At 33.3% G+C, this 27,342-nt stretch overlaps 1 protein-coding gene across 1 annotated transcript; it reads left to right on the top strand.

Annotated features, from left to right (window-relative positions):
* Nucleotides 1-753: 753 nt before the first annotated feature.
* Nucleotides 754-26,878, top strand: LOC145300950 (uncharacterized). Its single transcript, XM_080144531.1, has 3 exons — nt 754-1,065; nt 24,956-25,177; nt 25,965-26,878. Exons 1-3 carry the CDS (start codon nt 984-986, stop codon nt 26,234-26,236), a joined length of 576 nt encoding a protein of 191 aa, XP_080000657.1. The 5' UTR covers nt 754-983; the 3' UTR covers nt 26,237-26,878.
* Nucleotides 26,879-27,342: the final 464 nt, after the last annotated feature.

Here is a 27,342-nt window from a genome sequence, read left to right as displayed (position 1 = left end):
CACCCCCCCCCCCATGTTTTTCTGCCATTATTGTCCGTACCTAGTTAGTTCAGTAAGCGCTTCTACATTATTGGAACGAGATTTCGAAAATCGTAATACTGAATTACACATGAAAATAATGGTATCTACGTATTCCTCGTATTTTTAAGATGATTATATAAAAAGATTACGAAAATCGATGAGGTAGAAAATTATTTAATCAAGAAAATAAAAAATAGAATTTGAAGAAAACTATCGTAAAAACACAAGAGAATTCAAAAAGGAGATATTTTTCGTTAAGCTTCAAACAAGATGGCGGCAATTTTTCACCTGCTAATACGATTAAAGTTGTTTTTTTAATAATTCGGTAATATTTAGATAATTCCGACTGCATAGGTTGGAAGCTACCATTTTAACTTATTAGAATTAACAATAAAAATCAATTGAAACTATTCAATAGTTACTATTGTTTTTTATCTGAAAACTCCATTTATCGACTACGAAATCTCTCCCCAATAATGTAGAAGCGCCGTATCATTATATTTTGATTTGAATCTTCGTTAGATGACATGAAAATGATGTAAAATCGTTGTTTTTTCTTGTTTTTTTTTTTTTTGTTTGTTTTTTTTATCGCGAGGGTGGGTCATTTTAACCATCCTGGGACAGGTATTTTTCTAGTTCTCTATAAACAAACCAGGTAAGTATAAAGCGCGATAAGCTTATAGTTTTCCTTTCAACTTGAAAATCCTCATACACCCCACCCCAATTATACACGGTTGTTTCGGGTCGATTTTTTGTCGTTGTAACTTTGTGACATACAAAAGTAATAAATTCATAAGCGCGCAACAACGCACCTGGCTTCTTACCTGAGTTTTTATTTTGTGATTTTTGATTAAATAAACAATAACATCTCAAGTCGAGCTGAGAAGTTTCATTTTAAGACACAACAACACAATAAACCTGGTCATCGTCCAAAAAATCCATTAACGAATTTGACAACAAAAATGGCTCCAAAATGTAAAAGATCACACGTTTTACTTTTGACCGTTTGCCTCGCCATTTTCAATATCCAAACCTGCCAAACTGGTAAGAACCTCATTTTTTTTTCCATTGTTGCATTTTTTAAAATCGTGTGTCCCCCCCCCCCTCCCCTCATCTTCTCAACTAAATTAATTGAACAAATAAATAGAAAAAAGGGTTCTTGGCCTTTGGGCTCAAAGTGTAGTATCTGTTCTGATGCTGGCATTGCTGCAATGCTGCACTTCACTTTTTTTGTTCTCAGTTAGTAGAGGAGAAATCCTTCATGACTGATACATTTTTTATTTTTGTTACTAACCAGAGTGCCCCTTTTTCGGGAGCTGGTTCCCCCCCCCCCACATTAAAAACCGACCTTATGTCTAACTCTGCCCTCGTGGGGAGGCAAGTAAATTTTTTAATTAATTGAACAAATCATAAAAATATATCGCTTTTATGTTTCAGATTTTTTTTCTAATTAATTTGGATTATTTGGACTATATTCTCATCTTGGTTGTTATTTTCACAACGTTTCGGCCGATGTAATCTCCAACCTTGTTCAGCTAGCTGCATCTTTTGGAACTTCGGAAACTAATGGTTCGAACTTCTATACAGAACTAGGCCATATGTCCCGGATGAATTTAAGTAAAACTGACACCAGTAAAAATGGCAAATTGCATGATGGGAAGATATAGATGAAAATTGCACGAGTTTAACAAAATCTTGGATACATATAGGGAAGACGTTAAATTTGTCAAATGAAAAAGAAATTAAAGTAGATGAGGACCCCCCCCCCCCAAAAAAAAAAACAAACAGATTTTACTTTTTTAGTTGATTACCTCGAAAAAATATTTTTAGAATTTAAGATGAGTAATTTAGTTTCGCATATAAATTTAACGTAATAGTGTTCACACGTAATCACCTAAAAAAGTAAAATCTTTTTTCTTTTTTTTCTTTTTTTGTTCGCGGTGTAGGGAGTAAACAAAGGTCTTCATCTATATTTAAATATAGATATAATTTCTTTAACCCTTTGGATCCTGACTCAGTTAAGTCAAGAAGAAGGGTTCATCCATCGGTTAAAGTCGTTGGTTAGCAGTAACACTCTAACTGATAGTCATTTGAAGGTTCAATTCTTAGCACAGGCAATGATAACTAAGAATAGAATCGTGCTTCTACCCGGTCATGGCTGACTGGATGATAAAAATAGATTCTCCATTCCCCAAACTCGACTAGAAAGTTCTTAAATAAAAAAAAAAATTTCCCTGACCGAACAAGTTCGGCAGAGGGTACATTCTGAATAATAAGAACCAGGAAAGTGAGGAGAATAATAATAATAATTCAGATTGTCGAATATTTTCTTTCTTTTTACCGTTAATTGTTTAAATAAATCTATACGTCTATAAAAGTGAAAGTGTGTGTGTGTGTGTGTGTGTGTTTGTGTGTGTGTGTGTACGTACATTTCCCTACCAAAGTACTTTGTCAATTCTCAGTCTACAGACTCGGGATTTGACATAAGGGGTATTGAGATTTGGGAAAATCTTTTAAACCGGTTTTCGGCCAGAAATTTGGCTGTCAAGGGGTCAAAGTTGAACAATTTGGCCTTTGAAAACTCTACTAAACTCCTCCACCAATTTTGGGTCTAAAGACCTGAAATTTTAGATGTAGGTAACTTGGACATGGCTCACACTTTTTATTTTGATTTGAGGTCAAAACAATAAATATTAAGGGGTCAAAATTGATGTCAAAGTTTAAAAAAAAAAAAAAAATTACCTCTGCGGTCTCTACCAAATTACTTGGAGAATTTTTGATCTAAACATATAAAATTTTACATAAAAGAGATTTCACACATAGGGCAAGTTATGAACAATACATAGGGCCCGAGCAAAGCCGGGCTGAGCTGCTAGTAAATAAATAAAAGCAAGAACTGTCATCTAAGCTTCAGCCTCTGTCTCATCGACGAAATATAGCATCTCTCTGCCTGTTCTACAAGTACTTTAACAGTGAATGCTCCAAAGAACTGCAAGCATTTGCACCCCCTCAACGTAAATACCCCCGACAAATCCGACAAGCAGCAAAATCCCACCCCTTCACATTTGAGATCCCTAGATGTAAGAGAGCCTTCTACTCCAGTAGTTTCTTCCCCAGAACCGCTAGACTTTGGAATTTCCTTCCGGGTCCCTGTTTCCCCAACTGTACTGACATGCAGAAGTTCAAGTGTAACATGAACCAACATCTTTCCGCGCAACTCCCCAAATGTTCAATATAACAAAATAGTTTTCAGCTACACTTTCTGTTGTGTCGTGAAACAACAGTGAAAATAAGAACAATCAAGTCGAGGTTCGGTTAAGTGTATTAACAATAATGTACGAAGGTAGGAAAGCATGTATATCTGCTGGGCACTCGGCTAGCAGTTGAAGGGCAGTCGCATCTCTCTCACCGGTGTTGGAATTACTAGTGCTGTTTATAGTGCTAACTGGTGTAAATTCCTCTGTTCAAGGAAGGCCGGTATAATACCCCCCTTTGAAAATATCCCATCTGGGATTACTAACGTTTTTTGGGGGGGTTCACCCTAATCAATTCTGTTAATTTCCGTTTTCTGTTTGATCTTCTGTTCTCCGGAGCTGTCTCTGGTATGGGCACCTGAAAAGTATCAAACACTGTGTCCATGATGTCCTCCTCGGGCGATCTGGTCACCTCACTGTTCGAGTATCTTTTCCGAATTTGGTTAGTGTGACGTTTGTGCACGAGGTCTGGTCACTTAATCATGTAGACCATGTTGCCTATTTGTTTCTCAACAATGCCAGACTCCCAGAAAGTCTTATTATTCGCCAACTTTATACCGTTTTTTTTTTTGTTATCAATTTTTGAGGTTTGGCCTATCTTGGTTTGGTAACAACTTGTGAAAAATCGATCTAACATTGCGTCCAAACATAACCTCGGCAAGTGTCTTCAACATTTTGATGTTTGCATTCGAAGTGACTCTGTAGACTTGTAAAAACTGTTGGATTGACTTATCCGTCGGCGACCTACTAGCTTTTTTCAGAGCTCTCTTGAATGTGTCAACGAATTTCTCAGCTTGTCCATTACTTCTTGCGTGGTATGGCGGAATGGTTATATGCTCGATTAGATTATCCTCGCTAAAATGTTTAAATTCGGTAGACGTAAATTTCATTCCATTGTCTGTAACAATGCAGTCTGCTACTCCAAACCTAGCTAGGAAGTTGATAGTTACCTCGGATGTGGGTTTCTTACATTTTAATATTTCCGGCCATTTAGATAGGCTGTCTACAACAATGAGATAGTAGAACCCATCTAGCGGTCCTGCAAAATCTAAATGAATCCTAGACCAAGGTCGGTCCGGTTTTGCCCACAATCCAAATTGAGTCGGAGGAGCTTTCATAGCTAATACGCATCCTCAACACTCCCTGATTTTTTCTTCTATATCTTTATCCATGTTTGGATAAGGATATAGAAAGAGCGCATAAGGCTTTTAATTCTTGATATACCTGGATGTCCTACATGGAATTCCTTGAGCATTCTTTTCTGTAATGTCACAGGAATCACAACCTTGTCACTATATAACAGGACATTATCGTAAATTGAATAAATTTCTTCATCCAGTTCATTATTGTTGATCTTTTCTTTCGTGCATATAATAAATTCGTCCACCTCTGCCTTACTCTTAATCTCATCAAGTGTTACTGGAAGTTCTCTTATTGTGTCACATAACATATTTTTTTCTTCAACTTCCGATTGAATGGCTGCTATTACCATATCCTCCAATGGTTCTGTCTGCTTAGGTATTAACCTCGATAACCCGTCTGCATGACCAAATTTTTTAGATGGTACATACTCCATTTGAAAATTGTAATTCAGAAGTATGGTACCCCATCTTTGGAGTTTATTCGCCATATGTTGTGGTAGTCCCTTTTTCGATCCGAAAATCGTTAATAATGGTTTGTAACAGAAATTGCCTACTGTGCAGGAAACGATGAAATTTCTTTACCACGAATATAATGCTTAGCGCCTCTTTTTCAATTTGTGAGTAGTTCTTTTCTGCTGGCAAAAGTGATTGGGATGAATGTGCTTTGGGTTTCACTTTTCCATCATCCATTTTGTGTAAAATGCATGCTCCTATGTCATAGGAGCTGGCATCGCTTGCAACTATAATTTCATGCTTGGGATTATAATGTGCCAGAAACAAATCAGACGTTAAAGTCTCTTTAATTTCCCGAAATGCTTCTTCACACTCTTGCGCCCAGACCCATTTTTGGTCTTTCCTTAACAGTTCATTTAAAGGTGACCTTAGTTTATGCATATTTGGCACAAATACATTGTAGTAATTTGCCAAACCTAAGAAACTTTGTAAAGACACAATATTTTCTGGAGCACTCGATCTATCTTCTTCTATGTATTCTTTATTGTATTCGATCTATTTGGATCCGACCTTCTTCTATGTTTATCGATGATTTGCCCCAAGTATTTTATTTTCTCCATGAAAAGTGTGCATTTTTCTTGTTTTACATAATCCTGGATCCTTTTGAATACTTGGTTTACATGAGCTTTGTGTTGTTCTTTGCTAGCGCTTTTCATTAACACATTGTCCAGGTACCCTACTGCGAAATCCAACCCATTTAACATAATGTCCATAATTTGCTGAAAAATCGCAGAGGCGACTTTCACCCCAAAAGGAAGTCTGTTAAACTTGTACAATCCCTTATGGATATTAATACATAGCAGCTTTGAACACTCCTCATCGACTGGAACTTGTAAGTACGCATCACTGAGGTCGATTTTAGAAAAATATTTCCCTTCACTCAGTTTCGCAAATATCTCTTCAGAGCTCGGAAGAGGATAATGGTGATCTTGAAATGCCCTGTTTAAGCCTGTCGCGAAGTTGCCGCAAACCCGAATCTCCTTACTCTTCTTTTTGATGTAAACCGTTGGTGCAGCTCACTCACTGTGATCAATTTTTCCGATGACACCCATGTTTCTGAGTCTTTCTAATTCACTGTCTATCTGTTCTATAGTGCGTATGAAACATTTCTTTTCTTTCTGAACATTGCTTGTTCATTTACTTTCATGGCAAATTTTGCTACCACCTTTGTACACCTTCCCAAACAACCTGAAAATACTTCTGGGAAATTCTTTTTTAACTCCCTCTTAAGTTTTTCTGCCTCCACATTCGAATCCTCAACCTTTTGGCAAAATGAGCTTGAAGGCAGATCCCATAGTCTAAACAGATTAGTTCCAAAGAAGTTGTTTGATTTTCGCATGACAAAAATTCTTGCTTTTTCGGCCCTGTTCTGGAAAGAAATATTCGTCAATAATTCTCCTTCGAAGGTAATTTTTTCACCACTGACGCTTCTCACTGTTTTATGTGATTTAATCATAGTGGGTCTTCCAAGCCTCTTCCATGTCTGTACATTAATAATGGAAATGCCAGGCCCACTATCAAGCTGTAGTCTTACTTTCTTTTTAAACATTTTGATCTGTACATATTTCCGGATATTTTGTTCCTCACGTTCAATTTTCGTAAGTTTAATGGATGTTTTTCTACCAGATTTTTTTCTACAATGCGATGCTTTATGCCCTTTCTGATAGCAGTTGTCACATTATTTGAATTTGTAGGGACACTCATTGTACCAAAGTTTATTTCCACACCTCTAACATGGTCCAGGTGGATCTTTTCCCTGTTTCTTTCTCTGGTTATTTTTTTAAATCGAATTTTTCTTTTGATGGATCTTTTTAATATGCGACACTCTGCTTTCCTCTATGTCACAACTGTCTTGTTTCAACGCAATAAACCGTTCACAGTCTTCCACTAAGTTTTGTAGTTTTAAATTCAGTTCGTTTTCGAGTTTATTTAAAACACAAACTTGATTTCAGCATCTTTATTTAAGACCAGCCCTTGCACAAATATTAAACATTTAAAATTATCTGATGATAATTGCTCCAGTAAAATTGTTGCAATGCTTGTTCACTATACTTGCATAAGTAGTGTAGTCGTCTTCCTCTCTTCTAGTAACATTCATACATTTATATCGCCTATGGAAAAGAGACGTTTTTGCAGAAAACAGTTCTGAAAGTAGCGTAACTGTTTCTTGAAAGCTCAACTCACTGGTCGTTTTGGGGAGAATAAAATTCACAAACTTTGTATGCTCGGCTGTTCCCAATTTCCTTAGAAAAAGCCTAACTTTTTTCGCATCTGACCAGGTACCACAATCCAATATAAAAATATCCTCATATCGTCTATAGTACTGGACGAAAGTGACATCGTCTTCTGGATTATAGTTGAAATTTTCAATAGCAGTACACACAGCTGTTTGAGAAAATGTGTTATGATTATCATCTGCTTTAGTTAACTGTGTCGCCTCCAGAATTTTCCTTTGTTCCTCCTGTGTTTTCATCAATATTTCCTCAAAGCGTTTCTGTTGTTGAAGCATTTTTTCTTCAAATGTTTGTTTAAATCTCTCTTCTCTTTCTACTTGTTGTTGAATTTGCTGCTTTTGCAATGTGAGATTTTGCTCTGTCTGGAATTGGAACAATTCCAACAGTGAATCTTTGAATTTCACATCCATCATACGAATTCAGTTTACAATTTACCCTTGTATTAAAGAAATATTCCTTAGTAAAAAAAAAAATCAACCAAGTTTTCTTTCCCAATTCTTTTGTTTGAAGAACAAAAGTTAAACAAACTTTTTGTAACTTAATTTGTTGAACGCTATATTTCTAGTCTTACTAGAAACAATCCAGCGAAATAACATTTGTTTAACATTTTTTTTTTATTTACACGCATTTTTACATAGCAAAATAAAATCTGTCGCTTTAAATATCCAACGAATTTGTATGGGAAACTTTTAGTTTTTTGGGGTTTTTTTTACCCTCTTTGCCTTTTGCAAAAATGACTTGATTCTTTACGTGTTTGCTAAGCACAAATGACATACGCAAATAATTATTTTTCACAGTCTGTCTCTTTTTCTCTTCACAAAGTCAAGCATGTTTTTTTTTTCAAATTTTAGATGTTATCGAAATAACGATAAGCTTACACAGTATTTGCTGGTTGGTTTTGTCATTTAACTTTGCAGAAGAAAATTCTTACCGTAGGAAAAATGGCTTGTGGTGAAGAAAAAATGAACCCTTTTTTTCCTTTCTAAAACACTTGGTAAGTGTGTTTAATTATTAAATAATTGACAACATTCACGTTTTTTGCTGTAGATTTTGGTAGCAAGTTTTTTCCCGTCGCCAAATTACTATTGTAGTAATTAATCCACTGTTAATCCCTGCATATCCAAATATCTGTTGAAATGACGAAGGTGTTCTGCCATAGAGATTTTACGAATCTTTATTTCAATCACTTTTGGTGATTCTCTACAGTGATGGTCATTTCGATTCCTTGTTGCCAATCTGTTGTGTCATCGAACAATAGAGAAAATAAGAACAATCAAGTCGAGGTTCGGTTAAGGAACAAGTGTATTAACATTGTATATCGTTAAAGAGCGAGTGCATTTTTGTACTTCAAAGTGTGTTCAGTGAGAGCATACGCACACCATACTTTGGTGCATCCGCATATGTCATCACAATTTTTAATTATTTAAAAAACATTTTTTTTTTTTTACGAAGGAATCATCAAGGCCTGGGGGTCACTCGAGGATAAGGGTTAATGAGTGTACAGTAGTCAAAGGAAACATGTAGTAATCATTAGTAGTGGAAATTGGATTACTTAAAGGAATAGCTCATCAAGAATTTGTTCACATTGGACTTGAAGACAGCCATATTGTAGTCAGTTGGAAAGCAGGAAAATGGAACAGAATTCCACAGGTTTGCAGTTCCTAAAAGAAGCTTTGTTCATGGAATATACGTTTATGTTAGGCACAGATAAAGAGTGGAGGAAATTATTGATAGTGGTTTCAACTAGATTAGTGTTTTTTGTGACAATCAGGACAGGGGGGACCATAGATTGGAGCTCAGATGAGCACGTCATGAAAATAATGATAAAGCAGAGACAGGCTCACAACGTCTCTTCTGTAGGAAAGAGGTTGCAGGGAAGAGAAAAGGGCATCCCCCACTAGGCTACAAAGTCTATTTTGAACTCTGTCAAGGCAGGATAAGATGCTTCTAGCAGCTTATCCTGCCCAGATGTGGCAACAATACTCCATCCTTAGACGTATTGGATCTTATATAGGTAGAGAATTGCATTAGCAGTGAGATATCTACTGGAGCGGTAGAACGATCCCACTATTTTTCCAGCAGCCTTGGCAACAGATTTGATGTATGTGTTCCATCTCAGATTAGGAGTAAAGATCAGACCTAGAAGCTTGTCAAAACATGAAGCCTACTTCTCTATTTAACACCGATTCATGACGCCCAGGAGACTGATTGGCCTGTATTGAGAGAGAGATGACTGATCACCTGAATTTTTAAATACGGGACATACTGATGCAATTTTCCAGAGTGTTGGGAAGCAATTCTCCTTACGACAACACTTAAACAGCTTTGAAAGTAACTAGTTCTGGTTGAAGCTTTTTGAGCACTATGACAGGAATGCCGTCAGGGCTAGTTGTTTTACTGGAATAGAAGTTTTTGATTAGCTTGGCAACATCACGCACAGATATTTGTATGTCGCAGAGCATGTTTTCAGACACAGGAGGAAATACGGGAGTGGCAGTCCTGATCACATTGGGAAGAATTAGCTGTAAAGATTTTGGCAAAGAGTTTGGCTTTGTCTGATGCTGACGAGATTACTTCAGGTCCATTGATGATGGTTGGAAGAGAACACACTTCTAATCAGAACTCTGTTTGTTATTTGCTAAAATTGGTGGGAACCAAGCTGCTGCTCAGCTACTTTGGACTTGACAGACTGAGCATACAACTCTCTCTCGCTCTTTGTTACTCTTTTACAGTGGTTGCTGGCAGTTCTGAAGATGGCTGTAGTCTCAGTGCATCTATTACATTGGAGGCAATGAAAATAGCGATTTCTGTGCGCAATGGCGGCAGCACATTCTAGAGAGAACCACAGCTGGCTGTTAGGTTTTTGCTGGCATTCTTTTTAAACATCGAACGTAGAGATAAATCTGATATAAATGTACAAAAGCTATCCCAGGCAGCCATAGAGTATCAATATACTGTACGATGGAGAGGTATGTCAGAGGACTTATTACATTTTGTTTTTATCTTAATGGAGACAACCAAGTGGTCGGAAGATCCCAATGGGGATAGAACGGAAGATTAACATAGCTCAGGGCAAGTTGTGAGAAAAAGGTTTAGGAGACTTGCATACTGACCATCAGTGTCACGCACACTGGTGGGTCCGTGAGCAATCTGAGTGAGGTCATAAGCAATGGCAAAATCGTGACAGAACCTCCCCTCATCATTTGTTTTGTTTGAGTAGGCTAACCATTCCACATTGTGAACATTCACGTCTCCACAGACGTGAACGTTAGCTGAAGGATGAGCAGACAGGATGTGGTCAATTTTCTCAGATATACTCTTAAAGATAGTAACTCCACTGTTATGGGGGCGATAGAGGGCAAATATAAACGCAGTGGTGTGACCAAATGAAATCCGAAAGCAATTTAGGGACTTCTCTGAAGATGTCCCTACCATCTAGAAAGCCATCTCTCATGTAGGCATTTATTCCATATTCATGTCGATCTTGGGGGTCAAATTTTGATGTTAAATTATAATATCTTTTAATTATAAATTAATTTAGGGAAATAGTTGGTCCAATGCCAGTTTTGCTTAGGAAGAATAGGTCTGGTTTGGTCTCCTGTAATTGGATTTCAACCTCTGGAAGGTTGGAACGTAGACCCCTGATGTTGGAAAAGGAGACATCGTAGTGGAGGTCTGCATTGGAAGTTGGAGTTCTGGGTTTAATTGTGTATTATTTCTGGAGACTTTTCATGATGGAGTTTTAGGATTTGTGGAATACGTCACAGACTTGGTTAGAGCAGGACAAAGAGGAAAAGTAAGGAAGAAAAAGAAATGAAGAAATATTTTTTGTTGTTGTAGACCATAATAAGGTAAAGCCATAACAATTACTTAATATGCTTAATTACCAATTACTTAATTATTATGGCATCAAGAAGTCCCACTAGAAGCTACTGCATGGTCCAGAATACATTCACCAAATGGCAATACAGCAGCCCCAATACTTTGCATCTGCTGATAGGATGGCTTCCTTAGTGGTTAATCCAAGGTTCGGGTCCTTGACTATCAGGTCTATAACGTCAGCCCAGAAAAACTTTTACCTTCAGCACCCTTATTAGTGACATGGTTACGAGGATAGAAATAGAAACAGAAAGTTTCTGGCATCTCAGGCGACTGCTCATAGAAAAATACCGCCAACCTAGAATGCAGCTTTTTTTTTCTCTCTTTGTCAGAAAAATCACTCATTCTAAACGAGGACTGAGAAACAAATTAGGAGAAGTAAGAGTTATAACAATGCATTGTCTACTCGCCATTAAAAATAATAATAATAATAGCAATAATAATTATTCTACTTAATATAAGTCCAATTGACATGTTTAGGGGAACATATGGCGATAGGTTCTGCTCTCACTAACTGAAGTAAAGAAAGAAATTCAGTTGGCAAATTTAATGTATGTAATTCTTGAGCAACTTGGCTAAATTTCCTTGAGTCATTCCCGAATTAATTTGAACGGAAATTGTCTACCCCTTTTGCTAACATTCGACGCTAGGCGGCACATTTATTAGTATGAATATTTGAAAAGTATACTTAAAAATGGAATGGTGTCGGCAGTTGTTTTTTGCAAAAGTAATGTGAGAAGATGTTGAATTAAAAATTGGAGAATGCGTTTATTTTGAGGGAAATTTACCAAGTGAATCATAAACCACAAATTAATAATAATAAATTCCAATAATAAATTTTTACAATAGTATTTGGGGTGGAGTGTCCGGGGGCAAGTGTAGAAAGAAAAACAAATAAATAAATTAATAACTGAAAGAAAAAACGAACATTTTAAAATAATTTTGTTTTATGCATACCAGAATTCAGTTATCAGGTTTATGTTTGTAATTCTTGAGCAACTCGGCTAAATTTTCTTGAGACATGACTAGCTATACACCCGGCATTGCCCAGTCGTACAATACACTTAAACATGATATTTTAATTTATACAAATTGCATATGTATTATTGTAGAATCAATCCTCTATTGACTATTATGAATTACTAGAAATAATTTGCCTAGTGGACTAATTTGAAAAAAACATTTTTAAAATATAAAAATAATAACGATAATGTCGTTCATCAAATTCCATCTGTGTTTGTTTACAATATCACGTCAGCTGATATTTGGGCTTGACGATGAATGCCCTGGAAAAGTCACTTCTGATTAATGTTTACTTTTAAAATATGCAAACGAAGAAATGATTTGCATTGATTTTAAATGGTACCTCTTCTTTTATTGTAAATTGAACTCATTAATACGAAAAAATTTAAATAAAATGGCGAGGTATCCCTGGGTTTGACCATTCGGTCTGTAGTCGAATGCTCTACCACTAAGCTATTTCTCCAGATAACAATAGTTTTGCTTTTTGTTTTTAAGAAGAAATGATTTGCTGAGAATTGAATCTCCCTTTATTTGCTGAGAATTATCTCCCTTAGCCTGTGTAATGTAATATATTACCCTGTAAAATTTATTTTTTTATGTTTAAGAAAGAAAGCTATTTTTAGGATCGGATTTTTTCGATTTTTGATACTTATCGGATGAATTTCTGTAAAAAAAACATATCTAAGAACACCGGCAGACATATAAATTACCTTTGTGTGAAATTTGCAAGAGATAGGCTCAGCTGTTTTGGGATCTTATGATGAAGGAACTCACACACACACATACACACACACACATACACACACACACACACACACACACACGCATACACACACACACACACACATACACACACATACACACACTCACACACACACTCACACACATACATACACACATACACACACATACACACACATACACACTCACACACACACATACACACATACACACACACACATACACACTCATACACACTCACACCCACACACACACATACACACACACACACATACACACTCACACACACACATACACACTCACACACACACATACACACATACACACACACTCACACACACACACTCACACACACACACACACACAAAGTGACATTCATATAATAGTAGAGATTCCAAATAGCAGAAAAAATGATGGCTTTTTTGTTGGGTTCTGCTCTGAAATTGTGTTTGTCAGTTCCATGAAAATGGACAAAGATCTCCACTGAAGTAGAAGTCACCTTTTCTAAGGAATATATAGAGCATTAATAGATTGGCTTTTTAATAGAGATGTAATAGTATTTCAGGTCTTGGGTTTATTCACCATTGTTAGAGAATAGAGAGAGAGAGAGAGGGGGGGGGAGATGTGTGAGTTATAGTTTTTCTCCGGATGCGTAATTCGGCGGGAGACATAGGAAAATGCTCTCGTAATGTTATAAGAAAAATCTTTTATCTCGTATGAGGCATGTGCTTGGGAAATACGTTATAGCATGACAAGAGATATAGTGATCTCTGCATGATCCTAAGATGCGAGATGGAGGCCATGGGGTCACAGAGTTGTTGGCCTTCGAGGGCGCAAGGATTCGCGCCACATGGTATTATTTGTGGATGTAATTTTATTTATTTGAATTATGGTTTAATAATAGTATGACAGTTCCTTTGCTAGTGGGGTGAGCTTAGGATTCCCTTAGAAAAAGTGGGTAGTAAAAAAAAAATGTATGTCTTCGTTATACATTTTTATAAATAATGGGAGAAGGAATGTAAGAGAATAGAGAGGGAGGGAGAGAGAGAGAGAGAGATAGAGAGGGAGGGAGAGAGAGAGAGGGAGGGGGAGATGTGTGAGTTATAGTGTAGACACATTGCCCGGAAGTCAAGATCAGCTGATTTGATTGCGTATGAGTCATGTGATCAAGTTAGCTGAATCGAGGAGATTTGGTTGCGACTTGGACAAGAGTGGACGGCTTTGCCGTTGTCTCCTCCCCTTCGCTGGGGGTGGGGAACAAACGCTGACGTGGTAGAAATAAGACCTAGAAGAAAGCAACACAGGCCAAATTCACTTTCCACCTTCTGCAAGACATCTGGGAAAGTGAAATAAACTATAGAACCAATTTCTTGTCTTGGTGTGAAATAATTCTTTGTCCCTAAAAACAGGTATCAAGTCTCCCTTCCAGACGAGAATTTCCAGATGGACCAACGAAGAAGCAGAGGTATTTGAAAATGCATGTCACACATATTCACACTTAACAGCATATGAACATATGTAATAGAAAGACCATTAGATGATCACAAACACAACGACATTAACTCCGATAAGATAATCATACACACAGCGTAACAATCCTTTATAAATAGACACGTTTTAATATATCATCTCCATTCCAATTTCAACCAATATACAACAAATGCTCATTTTATGATACGACAACGTGACACCATGATGATGACGAGGAGAGAAAATAAGACAGAGAATGTCAGTCCATGTATGTCAAGTCAAACTGTTGTATTTGGTGCGCATCCAGCTGTGGGTGTAAAATCAGCAAGCTTCTAGTGCGCATGTCAGTAGTGTGCTAATCACTTGCACATATCAATAGGTTGACTAAATTGCAACTCAACATAGCATGAGATATCGTGTGTACATATAAACAATAATAGATCTCTCATGCAACTGCTACATTACCTCCTGCTTAGGCTTTCAGCTGATTAAAACAAAAGAAACTTTATTGGTTGTAGCGGTACATGGAGAGTGCAACAATAGAGTAAAGAACTTTTCAGTTTAATTAAAATTGTATTTGTTAAGTTGCAAAGTTTGAAAAAAAAATTTGTCTTTTATGAAGATTGTTCCAAAAGTAAAGCCTTTTATTTTTTTTAACTCAAAAAAGTTGAAGAGCTACAAAGACGTGAGTGGTACTGTTAAAGCGAGCGACCTTTGTGCTCCAGAATTTATTTTTCTACATAGTCACCACCATTTCCTAATGCACTTTTGCCAGGAATTCAATGACGCATATCTGCTTCTGATGCGTGTCACTGACAGGGATTGCTTTCTTAGAGTCTCACACAGTCAATATCTACAATAGAGAGATGAAACTTTCAGGTCATGAATGCATATGTTCAGTCATAATGATGCAATTTGCAATCCCCTCTTATCCATTCGGACGGAAGAAAAATAGGAGGCATTACTTTTTGAAACACCCCTCATATTATTAAAAGTAATACACATTTTTTGTAGGCTTCGCTGGCTAGGGTCTATATGGATGTTGACAAATCATCAGCATAATTGAAGGTTCCAAGTGTGACTTGTACATGTTTATGCACTGACAGAATAAAAAAGGGAATGGTCCAGGCAGTAAATTCACATCTTCTATTCAGCCAAAAGATTCTGTAGAAGGATCTTGGCAAATGTTTGTCATCATATCAGGAGTTGCCAAAATGTTGAATACTTTATTGATTATCTTTGTCAGTATGAATGTCTGAAAAGAGTATTGGGAAGAGTTGCTGTATAGAGACATTAATGAAAGAGTAGACAGACCTGTTGAAAGTGAGAGATCATGGATACGCGTTGAAGTTGTTAGAAGCATGTTTCCCTGTATGAATAGAGACAAGAGATTAGATAGTCTTGTGGGAGAAGGAGAGTTCATGTGTTTACTGCATTGAAGTCTGCATGTGGCAATAGCCATGTTGACTCGTTTGTCTTCTCATCACCCAGGGCCAAAATGCCTGGGCGAAGCTGTGCCCCAACAGAGGAGTGTGTTGTCAGTAAGAGTCAGGAAGAAAAAGAGAAAATTGCAGTGTGTTTAACCTTTTATAAACTCAGTCATGTGGTTGCCTCACTTGAGTGATAGTTTTTCATTGGACAAGCCAGAAAAGAGGTTGACCACTACAACCAATCAGCAATGATATTGTAAAGCAAACATATTCAAAATCTTAAGCCATGTGTGCATGCTGCTCCTGCTGCTACAGTTCTAACTGAAATTTAGTTGAACTATAGAATCTACATAGAACTTTCCAGCTGACTACAACATTGTCATCTTCAAGTCTAATGTAAACAAGTTCTTATTGAGCTGTCCTCTTAAATAATCAAATTATACCCAATTTTTACTACTAGCGATTACTGAGCTGTTGTCCCTGTGACCACCGTCCACTCTTTAATCTTTACCCTCAAGTGGTCTGCAGGCCTTGATAAATGATAATTCCAGCCTAAAAGAAATATGAGATAATGGAAGGATTAACTAGGAAAATTATTACCACTGACAAAAATTTCTAGAAGAAAAAATATCTAAACCGTCATAAAAATGTTATCAAAATTAGTTAACAAAGACAGGAAAGGACTATTTTTCGGAGGAGCTACTATTCTAGGAGGGAGACAACATTTCTTTTCTAATATTGGGAATATTTGACCTCGTTACCGTTAGCAACCGGAAAAGAGTAATCATGAACTTTGGTGTTTAAAAATGAATAGAAATAGGGCAGGATGAATAGTTGTATTGTTGGATTTTATCAGAGTTTGTATTTTGTGGGTTTTTTGCTGTTTTCAACGAAAGGTATGGAGGGAAGGGGGGAGGTCGTTAAAAAGCTCTGAACCTTTGCCCTCAACGCGATAAAAGTGTTGGCATATTTGTTATTTACGATTTTTTTCTTTTCTTTTTGAACTGATATAATGTGTTAAATTTCTTTGCCACAAAACAAAAATTATTCTAATCCTATTTACAAATATATTTTTCATTATATATATATATATATATATATATATATATATATATATATATATATATATATATATATATATATATATAATAAAGAGTTAAATCTTATATTTTAAAACTAATAGATGACCATTGATCTAATGTTGATAAATTATACATTAGATAAATAAAAGAAAAAAAAAATACCTGAAGCAAACTATCTGTATATTGTTGATACAACATCCTTTAAAACCTTCATGCTTCATAAAATTTACCAAAATTACACCTGATGCAACTTCTCCATATATAGGCATGCGTGTATTTGCACTTTTGATAAGGTGTAGAGCACTTCAGCATTATGCTCAATGATTTCATTGTTATTTTGAACAAAAATAGTATAGTATATCATATTATGCTGTTTCATCTAATTACATCAAGCTTCTACATTTTATAATGGAACTAGCCTGAGTGCCCGGCGTTGCCCGGGTATTTAGAGGTGTGTATTGAGCAAAAACAAAAAGTTGTAGTAGGCAGGCAGGCTCAAACCTGTGACGCGAAGGTGGAAAAGAAGGTGGATGTGTGTTTAAGGGTGTTGGTTGAACAAAAAAAAGAAGGAAAAAAAAATAAAAACATAGTAGTAGTAAGCAGGCTTGAACCTACATCCGAAGGAGGAAAAGAAAGTGAAAAAAAAAAAATGTGATGTGTTTGCTGTTACGCCCATCGCCAAACCAGAAGTCATGTTGGTTTAAATTAAGGCTAGACAATGGAAAATAGGCGATGACTTTCAAAAATATTGGCGAAAAAACCGACCCCTCCCTGTAGAAAAGTGCCCAGTTGAGGATGAAGGATTTAATGCTTTTGGACAATTTTTCAATATTTGTCGTCCGAAGGTTCGAACTTCAAAATGATACTGATCACGTGAAAATCTGTTACCTCTGTTGAAAGATATAGGCAGACATATATACATATATTTAAACAGGTGAAATTTATATCATAGATGATGATTTTATTTTTCATTTCAAACAAGGCATATTGCCACTTGGAACGTAAGGGGCTACAATTTAGGATCATGTCTAACAGGGGCCCAGTGAGATGTCTGTTCACATTACATTTAAATTTCTGCATGTCAGTACAGTCAGGAAAATGGACAAAATTCCAAACTCTGGCAGTTCGAGGTAAAAAGGGAGGGGTACCTTCATTTCTGAGAACTTTGACCAAAAAACTAGAATTGCTTTCTGGTATTGGTCAGATCAGCATGAATTGAAATATTGTCAAGACAACCTGGCATGAGGATACTTTACCTATAAGTAAACCCTGACTAAATATTCAAAATAACATTTGTCTCTCATTTTCCTTACATTTGATTCTAAAACCTGCAAACTTTTTTCACTGAAAATATTTCTCTGTATCTGGCTCATCTTAGAAATATTTCTCTCCTTACAAAACACCCAGAGTAAAACCCCACAACAGGCGTGAAAACATCAAGTGAAATATTATGTCATCTTTTTTTTATTTTATAATTTTTTTAAACTTTTCATTTATTTTTGCTTACTAAATAAATAAATAAATAAATGAAAATGGAATATGTACATTCTTCTCTGTTTTGTGTGCACACACTTGGGTATATTTCACAACATCAATTTCAAAATACTTAGACGTTTAACAGTCTGAATATATTGAATTTTCTTATTATAAATAACTAATATGGATACCCAGCATTGTCTGCAGTTTAATCAGTGATTGTATAACATCATTACCTTTTTTTTTTATTCTTTACTTTTTTAAAATTTTGCATTCATTTGGCTTTCCCTGGAACATGATGTCAACAGCTCAGGTTTAGCTGCTGTCTGACATAACATGGCAATCAGCCAATCACAACGCTGCATACTTAGGTTCAACTCAATGCACGTGCATGCGACTGCTACTTCCGAGCAGCAGACGAGAAATTGGATAAATATTGGAAAAGGAAAAAAATCAACAAAAAAAAGACCATTTCTTACATTCAAGTCAGTCAGGAAAAGAAGAGCAAAACATGAATTTGACCATCTTGGGCCAACAACAGTTACAGACACTGGACACCATAACTGACTTTTGTCAACAACAGAAACTACTGGAAAAACAATACAATGTGCGCCATGTGGCCACAAGTGCAGCCTAGCAAAAAGAGGGCGCATTACCAACGGCTATGGCTGAAGATGTACGAATGTGAAATGTCGACGGTGAACAGCAATCCAGACTAGGACATAATTCGATAAATCTTGGTAAAAAAAAACACTAAGCCACCCACTTTTGTTTTAATTTTTTTTACTAAAAAATACTTGAAAGAAATATGTGAAAAAAAAAAAGACCCGAATACCTCAAAAAAGCAAGTGGGACTTAAAAAAAAAAATTAAAAAAAAGCTTGCTCCAATTTTTCTTCATAAACAAACAAAAAAATCCTTGAAAACAAAAGAAATTTATTTTCCAATTTTCCTTCTTAAAAACAATTAAATTATCACATTTTTAAACAAACTTGTTTAAAAAAAAATTGTCCCTTTGAACCTTTACTTGAAAACAGTTGCTTAAAATTATTTATTTGACAAAAAAAAAAAGCACTTATAACCTTTTCTTCACACAGTTAATAAAATTAAAAATTACTTTTTTCTTTAGTTTCTTTAATTTTTCTTTTTTTTGATTCTACATTTAACATTTTGCTATTTTCTTTTACGTAGATTGGCATAATCCGGCTGTTGACGTCAAGTTACGTGAAAAGCCAAGCAAATGTTGAGTTATGTCTGGTTCAAATGATGGTTCAAATGATGCACTAGCATCAAATTAATTATATAAATTTCATAAAATTAATTAAAATAAATTTCATAAAACTAATCAAAATAAATTTCATAAAATTAATCAAAATAAATTTCATAAAATTAATTAAAATAAATTTCATAAAATTAATCAAAATAAATTTCATCAAATTAATTAAAATAAATTTCATAAATTAGTTAAAATAAATTTCAACAAATTAATTAAAATAAATTTCATCAAATTAATTAAAATAAATTTCATCAAATTAATCAAAATAAATTTCATAAAATTAATTAAAATAAATTTCATAAAATTAATTAAAATAAATTTCATAAAATTAATCAAAATAAATTTCATAAAATTAATTAAAATAAATTTCATAAAATTAATCAAAATAAATTTCATCAAATTAGTCAAAATAAATTTCATCAAATTAGTTAAAATAAATTTCAACAAATTAATTAAAATAAATTTCATAAAATTAATTAAAATAAATTTCATCAAATTAATTAAAATAAATTTCATCAAATTAATTAAAATAAATTTCATAAATTAGTTAAAATAAATTTCAACAAATTAATTAAAATAAATTTCATAAAATTAATTAAAATAAATTTCATAAAATTAATTAAAATAAATTTCATAAAATTAATCAAAATAAATTTCATCAAATTAATTAAAATAAATTTCATCAAATTAATTAAAATAAATTTCATCAAATTAATCAAAATAAATTTCATAAAATTAATTAAAATAAATTTCATAAAATTAATTAAAATAAATTTCATAAAATTAATCAAAATAAATTTCATAAAATTAATTAAAATAAATTTCATAAAATTAATCAAAATAAATTTCATCAAATTAGTTAAAATAAATTTCATCAAATTAGTTAAAATAAATTTCAACAAATTAATTAAAATAAATTTCATAAAATTAATTAAAATAAATTTCATCAAATTAATTAAAATAAATTTCATCAAATTAATCAAAATAAATTTCATAAAATCAATTAAAAAAAATTTCATCAAATTAATCAAAATAAATTTCATCAAATTAATTAAAATAAATTTCATAAAATTAATTAAAATAAATTTCATAAAATTAATCAAAATAAATTTCATCAAATTAATTAAAATAAATGTCATCAAATTAGTTAAAATAAATTTCAACAAATTAATCAAAATAAATTTCATCAAATTAATTAAAATAAATTTCATCAAATTAATCAAAATAAATTTCATCAAATTAATCAAAATAAATTTCATAAAATCAATTTAAAAAAATTTCATCAAATTAATCAAAATAAAGTTTATCAAATTAATCAAAATAAATTTCATCAAATTAATTAAAATAAATTTCATAAAATTAATCAAAATAAATTTCATCAAATTAATCAAAATAAATTTCATCAAATTAATCAAAATAAATTTCATCAAATTAATTAAAATAGATTTTATCAAATTAATTAAAATAAATTTCATAAAATTAATTTCATCAAATTAATCAAAATATATTTCATCAAATTAATTAAAATAAATTTCATAAAATTAATTAAAATAAATTTCATAAAATTAATCAAAATAAATTTCATCAAATTAAACATCCAAACACACACATCATTTTCTGAAAATCCATGAGAATCCCTTTGCAATCTTGCTCCAAGCCATGAACTTCTTAAGACTGAGATTTTTTTTTTAAATTTCAGTAATTTGCAAATTATAAATAAAATAAATATATATCCTTTTCATTTACATTTACTTGTAAACATGTCAAAGATCGTTATACCTGGCATAAACTGCGATGGCGGGGTGGGGGAGAGAGAAATTACGACAATAAAAATAAAGAAATCAGAAAATGGAAAAGGGAATCAAAAACAAAATTTACAAAGGCGAATCATTACTTTACAAACATATTCGCTAAATACGTTCAAAGGGAAATAACTCAATTGAAATTATTTCTAGTTTTAAAATAGACCCTAGATCTAAGGAAACGCCATTTCACCCACGCAAACAGATGCCGGAATGTTCACTGTGTGTTCGTCCCAAAGTCATGTGAATTCTACAAGGACTAATTTTTGTCTACTCGCATATGGGTACAGTAAGCAGGCCAGAAGCATTGCAATTTCAATTATAAATACAGTACATGGGAAAAATTAAATCAGTTTAACAAGAAACATCTCTTTCTAACTCCATTGTGAAATGCAAAATCATTTACCAGGATATACATATGCTGAGGTGATTCATGCCAATGGATAAATACCTTACCAAAGGTTTTTATAAGGTTTTCAAATACATATGGATTTATACAAAGCTGTCTACATCAAAACATTTCTAAGCCTGCTCTAATAAAACAGAAGTTAAATGGATTTTAATTCCATATTGATGGACATCAGCCTTTCTAATTTCTTAATGGATTACCAGGCAAAAGAGAGTTAATACTCCACAAAATAAAAAACTACTCACACCACAAAAAAAAAAACTACTGTATTAAATAAAACTATTTTTTAATATATATATATATATGCAGTGTTCGAGTTGATTGCTATTTGTTGGTGTTATTTTTGGGTGTTGCATTTTATTTTTATTTTTTATTATAAAGGAGTCCATGATATTTGAATGAATATTTAAATGCCACTGATAATATTCTCTTTTATAGTGTAATAAACAACTATTTAAAAAATTCGGTCAGGGGAGAGGGAGGGAAAGATTAAAGAGTTCAGTCTATAACCAAAAGACACAAACAAAAGAAAAAGGAGTGGAACTATAAAATGTTAAGCTATGCAAAATAATGACACATTTTCTTTTTTAATAATATTTGAACTCGCAAGAAGCAGGTGCATATTTGCTTTTTCTATTAGTTAGTTCAATGACCAAAATATCATTCAGTTCTAGCCTGCTTTTTCATTGTAAGATATTGTCCTCTGTTGTTATAACTGGTGTTTGAAAACTGTTCATTGAAAACTTGTAGCCCTTGCTCCCTTCGTCTGTCGAAGTTTAAGTCCATTAAAGACTAGTCTTAGATTTCTGTAGGATCTGTTTTCTGGAAAACAGGATACAAGCAGTTTTTTTTTTTTCTTTTTTAATATGCTAACAAGTCACTGATTATCAAGACCAAAGGCCATTTGAGGATAAAAGTTAATGAGTTTGTCGGATGGATAGTGAGACAGCACCATAAGGATTGATAACAATGGTTGAAATTGGACAGAATTTGATTATTTAAGAAGATTACAGATTATTTTAAAACTTTTATTAAAAAAAAAATCAATTCGGTAACTTAATTATGTAGTAGAGCTGACATCTATTCAATGTAGCCGCCTTCAGCCTCAATCACTTAAACTGGAAGCATGCTTTTTTCACAAGCGCCAGTGGGAGCTCAGCAAATACTCTGCGGATGGTGGCGATCAGGTTGGCTTTGGTGTTGTGGGAGGTCATGTTGGTGATGTTCTTGACGTATGACCAAATGAAGTAGTACAGTGTGAGGAGGGAGCCAGTAAGAGAAGGGTACAAGTTGTAGCACTCCTTCTGAAGCCAAGCCTGAGTCTCTTTGAACTTGTGGGGAGGCGCTGAATCCTGCTGCCACACCCAAGGTCTGCCACTAGCCACCTGATTGCACAAAGGGATCAACACACTCTTCAGCACATCCAGGTACACTTTGATGTTGACTTTCAAGCCAACTTAGAAGATAAGAGGTGGCATAATGTGGCTCTCACTTAAAACCACACCAAAAACCATAACCGTGGCCGGAAACTTTATTTTCGTCACCCTGGGAACATCTCTGTTATTCAATGAATTTTGAGGGTGCTGGCAATGGTCTTGTTGTCATAACTTGGATCAGTAGAGAGCATGAGTTGTACAGCGGTGCATCTCCAGTCTTGCTTATTAAAAATTGTGTCACTTTCAGACATAATAGAAGGCCCCTATCGCTCTTGGGATGTGTACACAACTGGCCAATTAGTAGATGATCTGCAACAAAAAATCGGTTTCCATCAAATGGAAATGGAATCATGTCATCTTTTCTCAGGCAACAATTTGATCGTTCCACTCTGTACTGGATAGTCAGGGGTATAATATTTACATTCTCTATGGCAGGAGGAGAATGAGAAAGAAATTTTATTTTTTATCCAGATTTAAACTTTCAACCATTGATTTCAGAGTAATCACTTGAAAATTACAAAAAATAAATAAAATAACAAATAAATATAGTTAGGGTACTATCGCCTCCCTCTGGAGAGTTACTTGGTTTCGCAACCAGCTCCCTGGGGGAATAAACGATATCCATAGATAAGCACATAGAAACAAGAAAATCATACCTGAGATGTTGGATGTGGCTGTGTGGCTCTTTCTTCTCTCAAGAAACGTCTTGACCTTTGGTGGTATTCTGGTTGGAATCCTCTTTCTTCATTGGCAAACATGAGAAAACACACAACACTATACAATCGTAATATGAAACATAATTAACTATTTATTTTACATTATGTATACACTATATATTACAAAAACAATTTACACTTTACATATCCTAATATTATTAAACTAACTATGTTTAACTAGTGTTGAGGGGAAGGGGTGGGGCTCCCTCTCGTTTACAGAGAGACAGAAATATGCGTGCTCACCCCATGCTGTCCGGACGAAAAAAAGAGACCGACCAAGAAAGGGAATTCTGGGATTGTATTTCTGTGTATCTCTACGCTTATGGCCAACTCACCACCTGGCCATGCTGAAGAGTGTGTTAGCAACTGTGGCACTGAGATATAATGCCACATAGTTTTTGTTTTTCATTTAAAACTTACTCTATCTTTTAATTGTGCATTTTTATTTATATTTATTTTTTTATAACCAAAGTTGAATTACAATGAAATTCTGTTGCTTTTTTTAAACCCTAAAATTTCAATAAACCCTAAAATAAATTATAAAATTGTTTGCCTTTTCATTTTAAACTTGTCATTTTTTTTTTCAATTCTTTCATATTTGTTTTTGTTTTTTATAATTAAGATCAAACTACAATAAAAATGTTTATTAAATAAATCCTAAAATAAATTTAGAATATTTAATATATTTTTGCCTTTTATTTTAAACTTATCCTTTTTTTTTTTTTGACAGTGCATTTTTATTTATTTATTTTTTATAACCAAAATTGAATTACAATGAAATTCTGTTTTTTTTTTTTTTTTTACTAAAGCTTAAAATAAATTTTAAAAAGTTCTTGGTATTTTCATTTTAAACTTATCCTTTTTTTTATTGTGCATATTTGTTTTATTGCTTTTTATAAAATTAGAAGATGTTTTTAAATAAATCTTAAAATAAATGAAAAATATTTTTAAATTATGATTTTCATAAAAAAACAAATAAAATGGATAATTTTGAGAAATTCTTACTTTTTATAAATGTCAGATTGAAACACATCTTTTTTAATATTTTGTAGTGAAATCCTGTGTTTCGTGTATGACAATGGATAATATTGTTGCTTCTGATGCTGCCAAAAACATTCTCCGAACTTATAATCATGATTTTTGTCGAACAATAGAGCGGGCCAACAACAAATCTGGAATCAAAACTGATTTTTGTGAATCGAGCAGTAAAATTTATGAAATGAAATCTTGTGGAATTTTAGAAGGTTTTATAAATGGCACAGCATTTAATCACCGTAAGTAAAAGAAAACATTCTTTTTAATGTTTAACAACTTCATTATATTTAAAATCAAATTTGATTATTTGTGTTATTTGAACTATTATTCGCAGCCTGGTTGTTATTTTCACATCGTTTTTTGTTGATGTAGTCTCTAACTTTCTTCAGATGCTTCTTTTTAAACTTGAGAATCTTTATCTCAAACTCTGGAATCAATGCAGAATTTCAAGCAGAACCTTTTTATTTAATCCATGATTATTTAAGCAAAGATCAGATAAATTTCTTAATTATTATGTCATTCTTTGTTATTATCGCCTGTAGTAAGGATTGAACCATCAACCTCCAGAAGACTGTCATTTAGAATAGAATTTGAAGCTTCAATCCTTACTACAGGCTAATTAAGTATAACATAATAATTATTAATACTGGTAATAAATTGAGGCGTTTAAAATTATTCTCATCTTATTTTGAGTTCTAATTATGCAAGCGCAGAAGAAATCATGTCAACACGGTTCAAGGGTTAAATTGAAGGAATTATCCTTAATGAATCTGTCATGACATAAGATGCTCGGACATAAAATGCACGGACACAAGATGCACAGACAAAATATAAAATGTAACACATTTATTTACATTATTTGCATTATTTGTGCTTATTGAGTTTTACCGCAATATTAAAAACTGCTCATCAAAAGGAAGTAAACAAAAATAGCACAAAAATTTTATTATGTGTTAAATTAAAGATTATGCAAATTCATTAATGAAAAATTTTGCTATTTAAATTTTTCTTTTTTTTTTTTTTCAGCCATGAGTCTGAGAATTTTCTACCGTGGTTGTCTTAATATCAAATCGACTCGCCAGAACAGTTGTCAATCAACGGAGAGTAGTCAGGTGGATTTAACACAAAACTTGGCCAAAGTGTTTAATCCACTCCAAGACTACACCCTTCACTCATTCCGGGGTCAGCGTTGCATCTGTGAGACAGACATCTGTGACATATCTTCTTCATCCAATGTATCATTATCTTTACCACTTTGGATTGTTGCAATATTCCTCAGTCATCTGATCACAAAATGATTACCCATGTTTTTTCTTCTCACATATTTATCTTTTTCTCATCTTATCTAGAAAGAACTTTTTGCTAGTTTTTGAAATTGTTCTGATTTATGTGTAGATGAAGAAGGACAGAAGCACTGGCAGCATCCGATTTTGCATGAATAGGATGATGATGAAAATATATTTTCAAGATGATGTTTGAATAAAAATTAACTTATTTGATGTGATCTTGATCTCAGGATTGCAATTGCTATTGCTATTTCATCATGTTCATCTTTGCTTTGACCAGTTTTAAAGTGACCTCAAAATCCTGTTTTTCTTTTATTGAAAGCAAACAAAAAAAAAATAAAACCATTAATGAACATTCTTCAACAATAAGTTCAACTGTTTTCCACAAAATAATGGTTGATTATCGCAGTGATTGACTTACAACTAACCAACAACTTGTCTCTCATCAATAATTCTCAGTTTTCTGAAAAGTTTATACAAACAGACTTACATATATTTATTTATTAGACTTACATTTATATATGTATTATGTCTGTTTCAAATCCAAAGCAAAGGCCTTTGTTTTTGGCCACCATTTGATTTGGATTTGAAACCGACGGTACTGATGTTGTTCTGATCTTCTGTAACACATATATAAATAAATATTACACTCTTCTTTTGATATTTTCTTTATAATTGAAAACTTTGCTTGGGTTCTCTCCCACCAACCCTATATAGGTGTGTGTGTGTGTGTATGTGTATATATATATATATATATATATATATATATATATATATATATATACATATATATATATATATATATATATGTATATATATATATATATATATATATATATATATATATATATATATATATATATTACATTACATTACACTATTTGATTAATTTGATATGACTTAAAAGCATCAGGATTGCAGGTCATTGATTTATTATTTTTTGATCGCCACAATTCTATTAAAAAATAAAATTTTGAAGAAAAAAATAAATGGCATAGTCAAAAAAAAAAATGAATAAAAATGAAAATAAATGAACTTCCAAGCAAAACCGGGTATGTATAGTTACTATTTAAAGAAATTCCATGTCCAGTCATCAATTCCACTTCCAACCCTGCATA

The sequence above is a fragment of the Euprymna scolopes genome, chromosome 2 (genome assembly GCF_053919585.1).
Source record: "Euprymna scolopes isolate OS-2025 chromosome 2, ASM5391958v1, whole genome shotgun sequence".
Lineage (NCBI taxonomy): Eukaryota > Metazoa > Mollusca > Cephalopoda > Sepiida > Sepiolidae > Euprymna > Euprymna scolopes.
The sequence above is the reverse complement of the archived record's forward strand: the minus strand, read 5'-3'. Positions and strand labels throughout refer to the sequence as shown.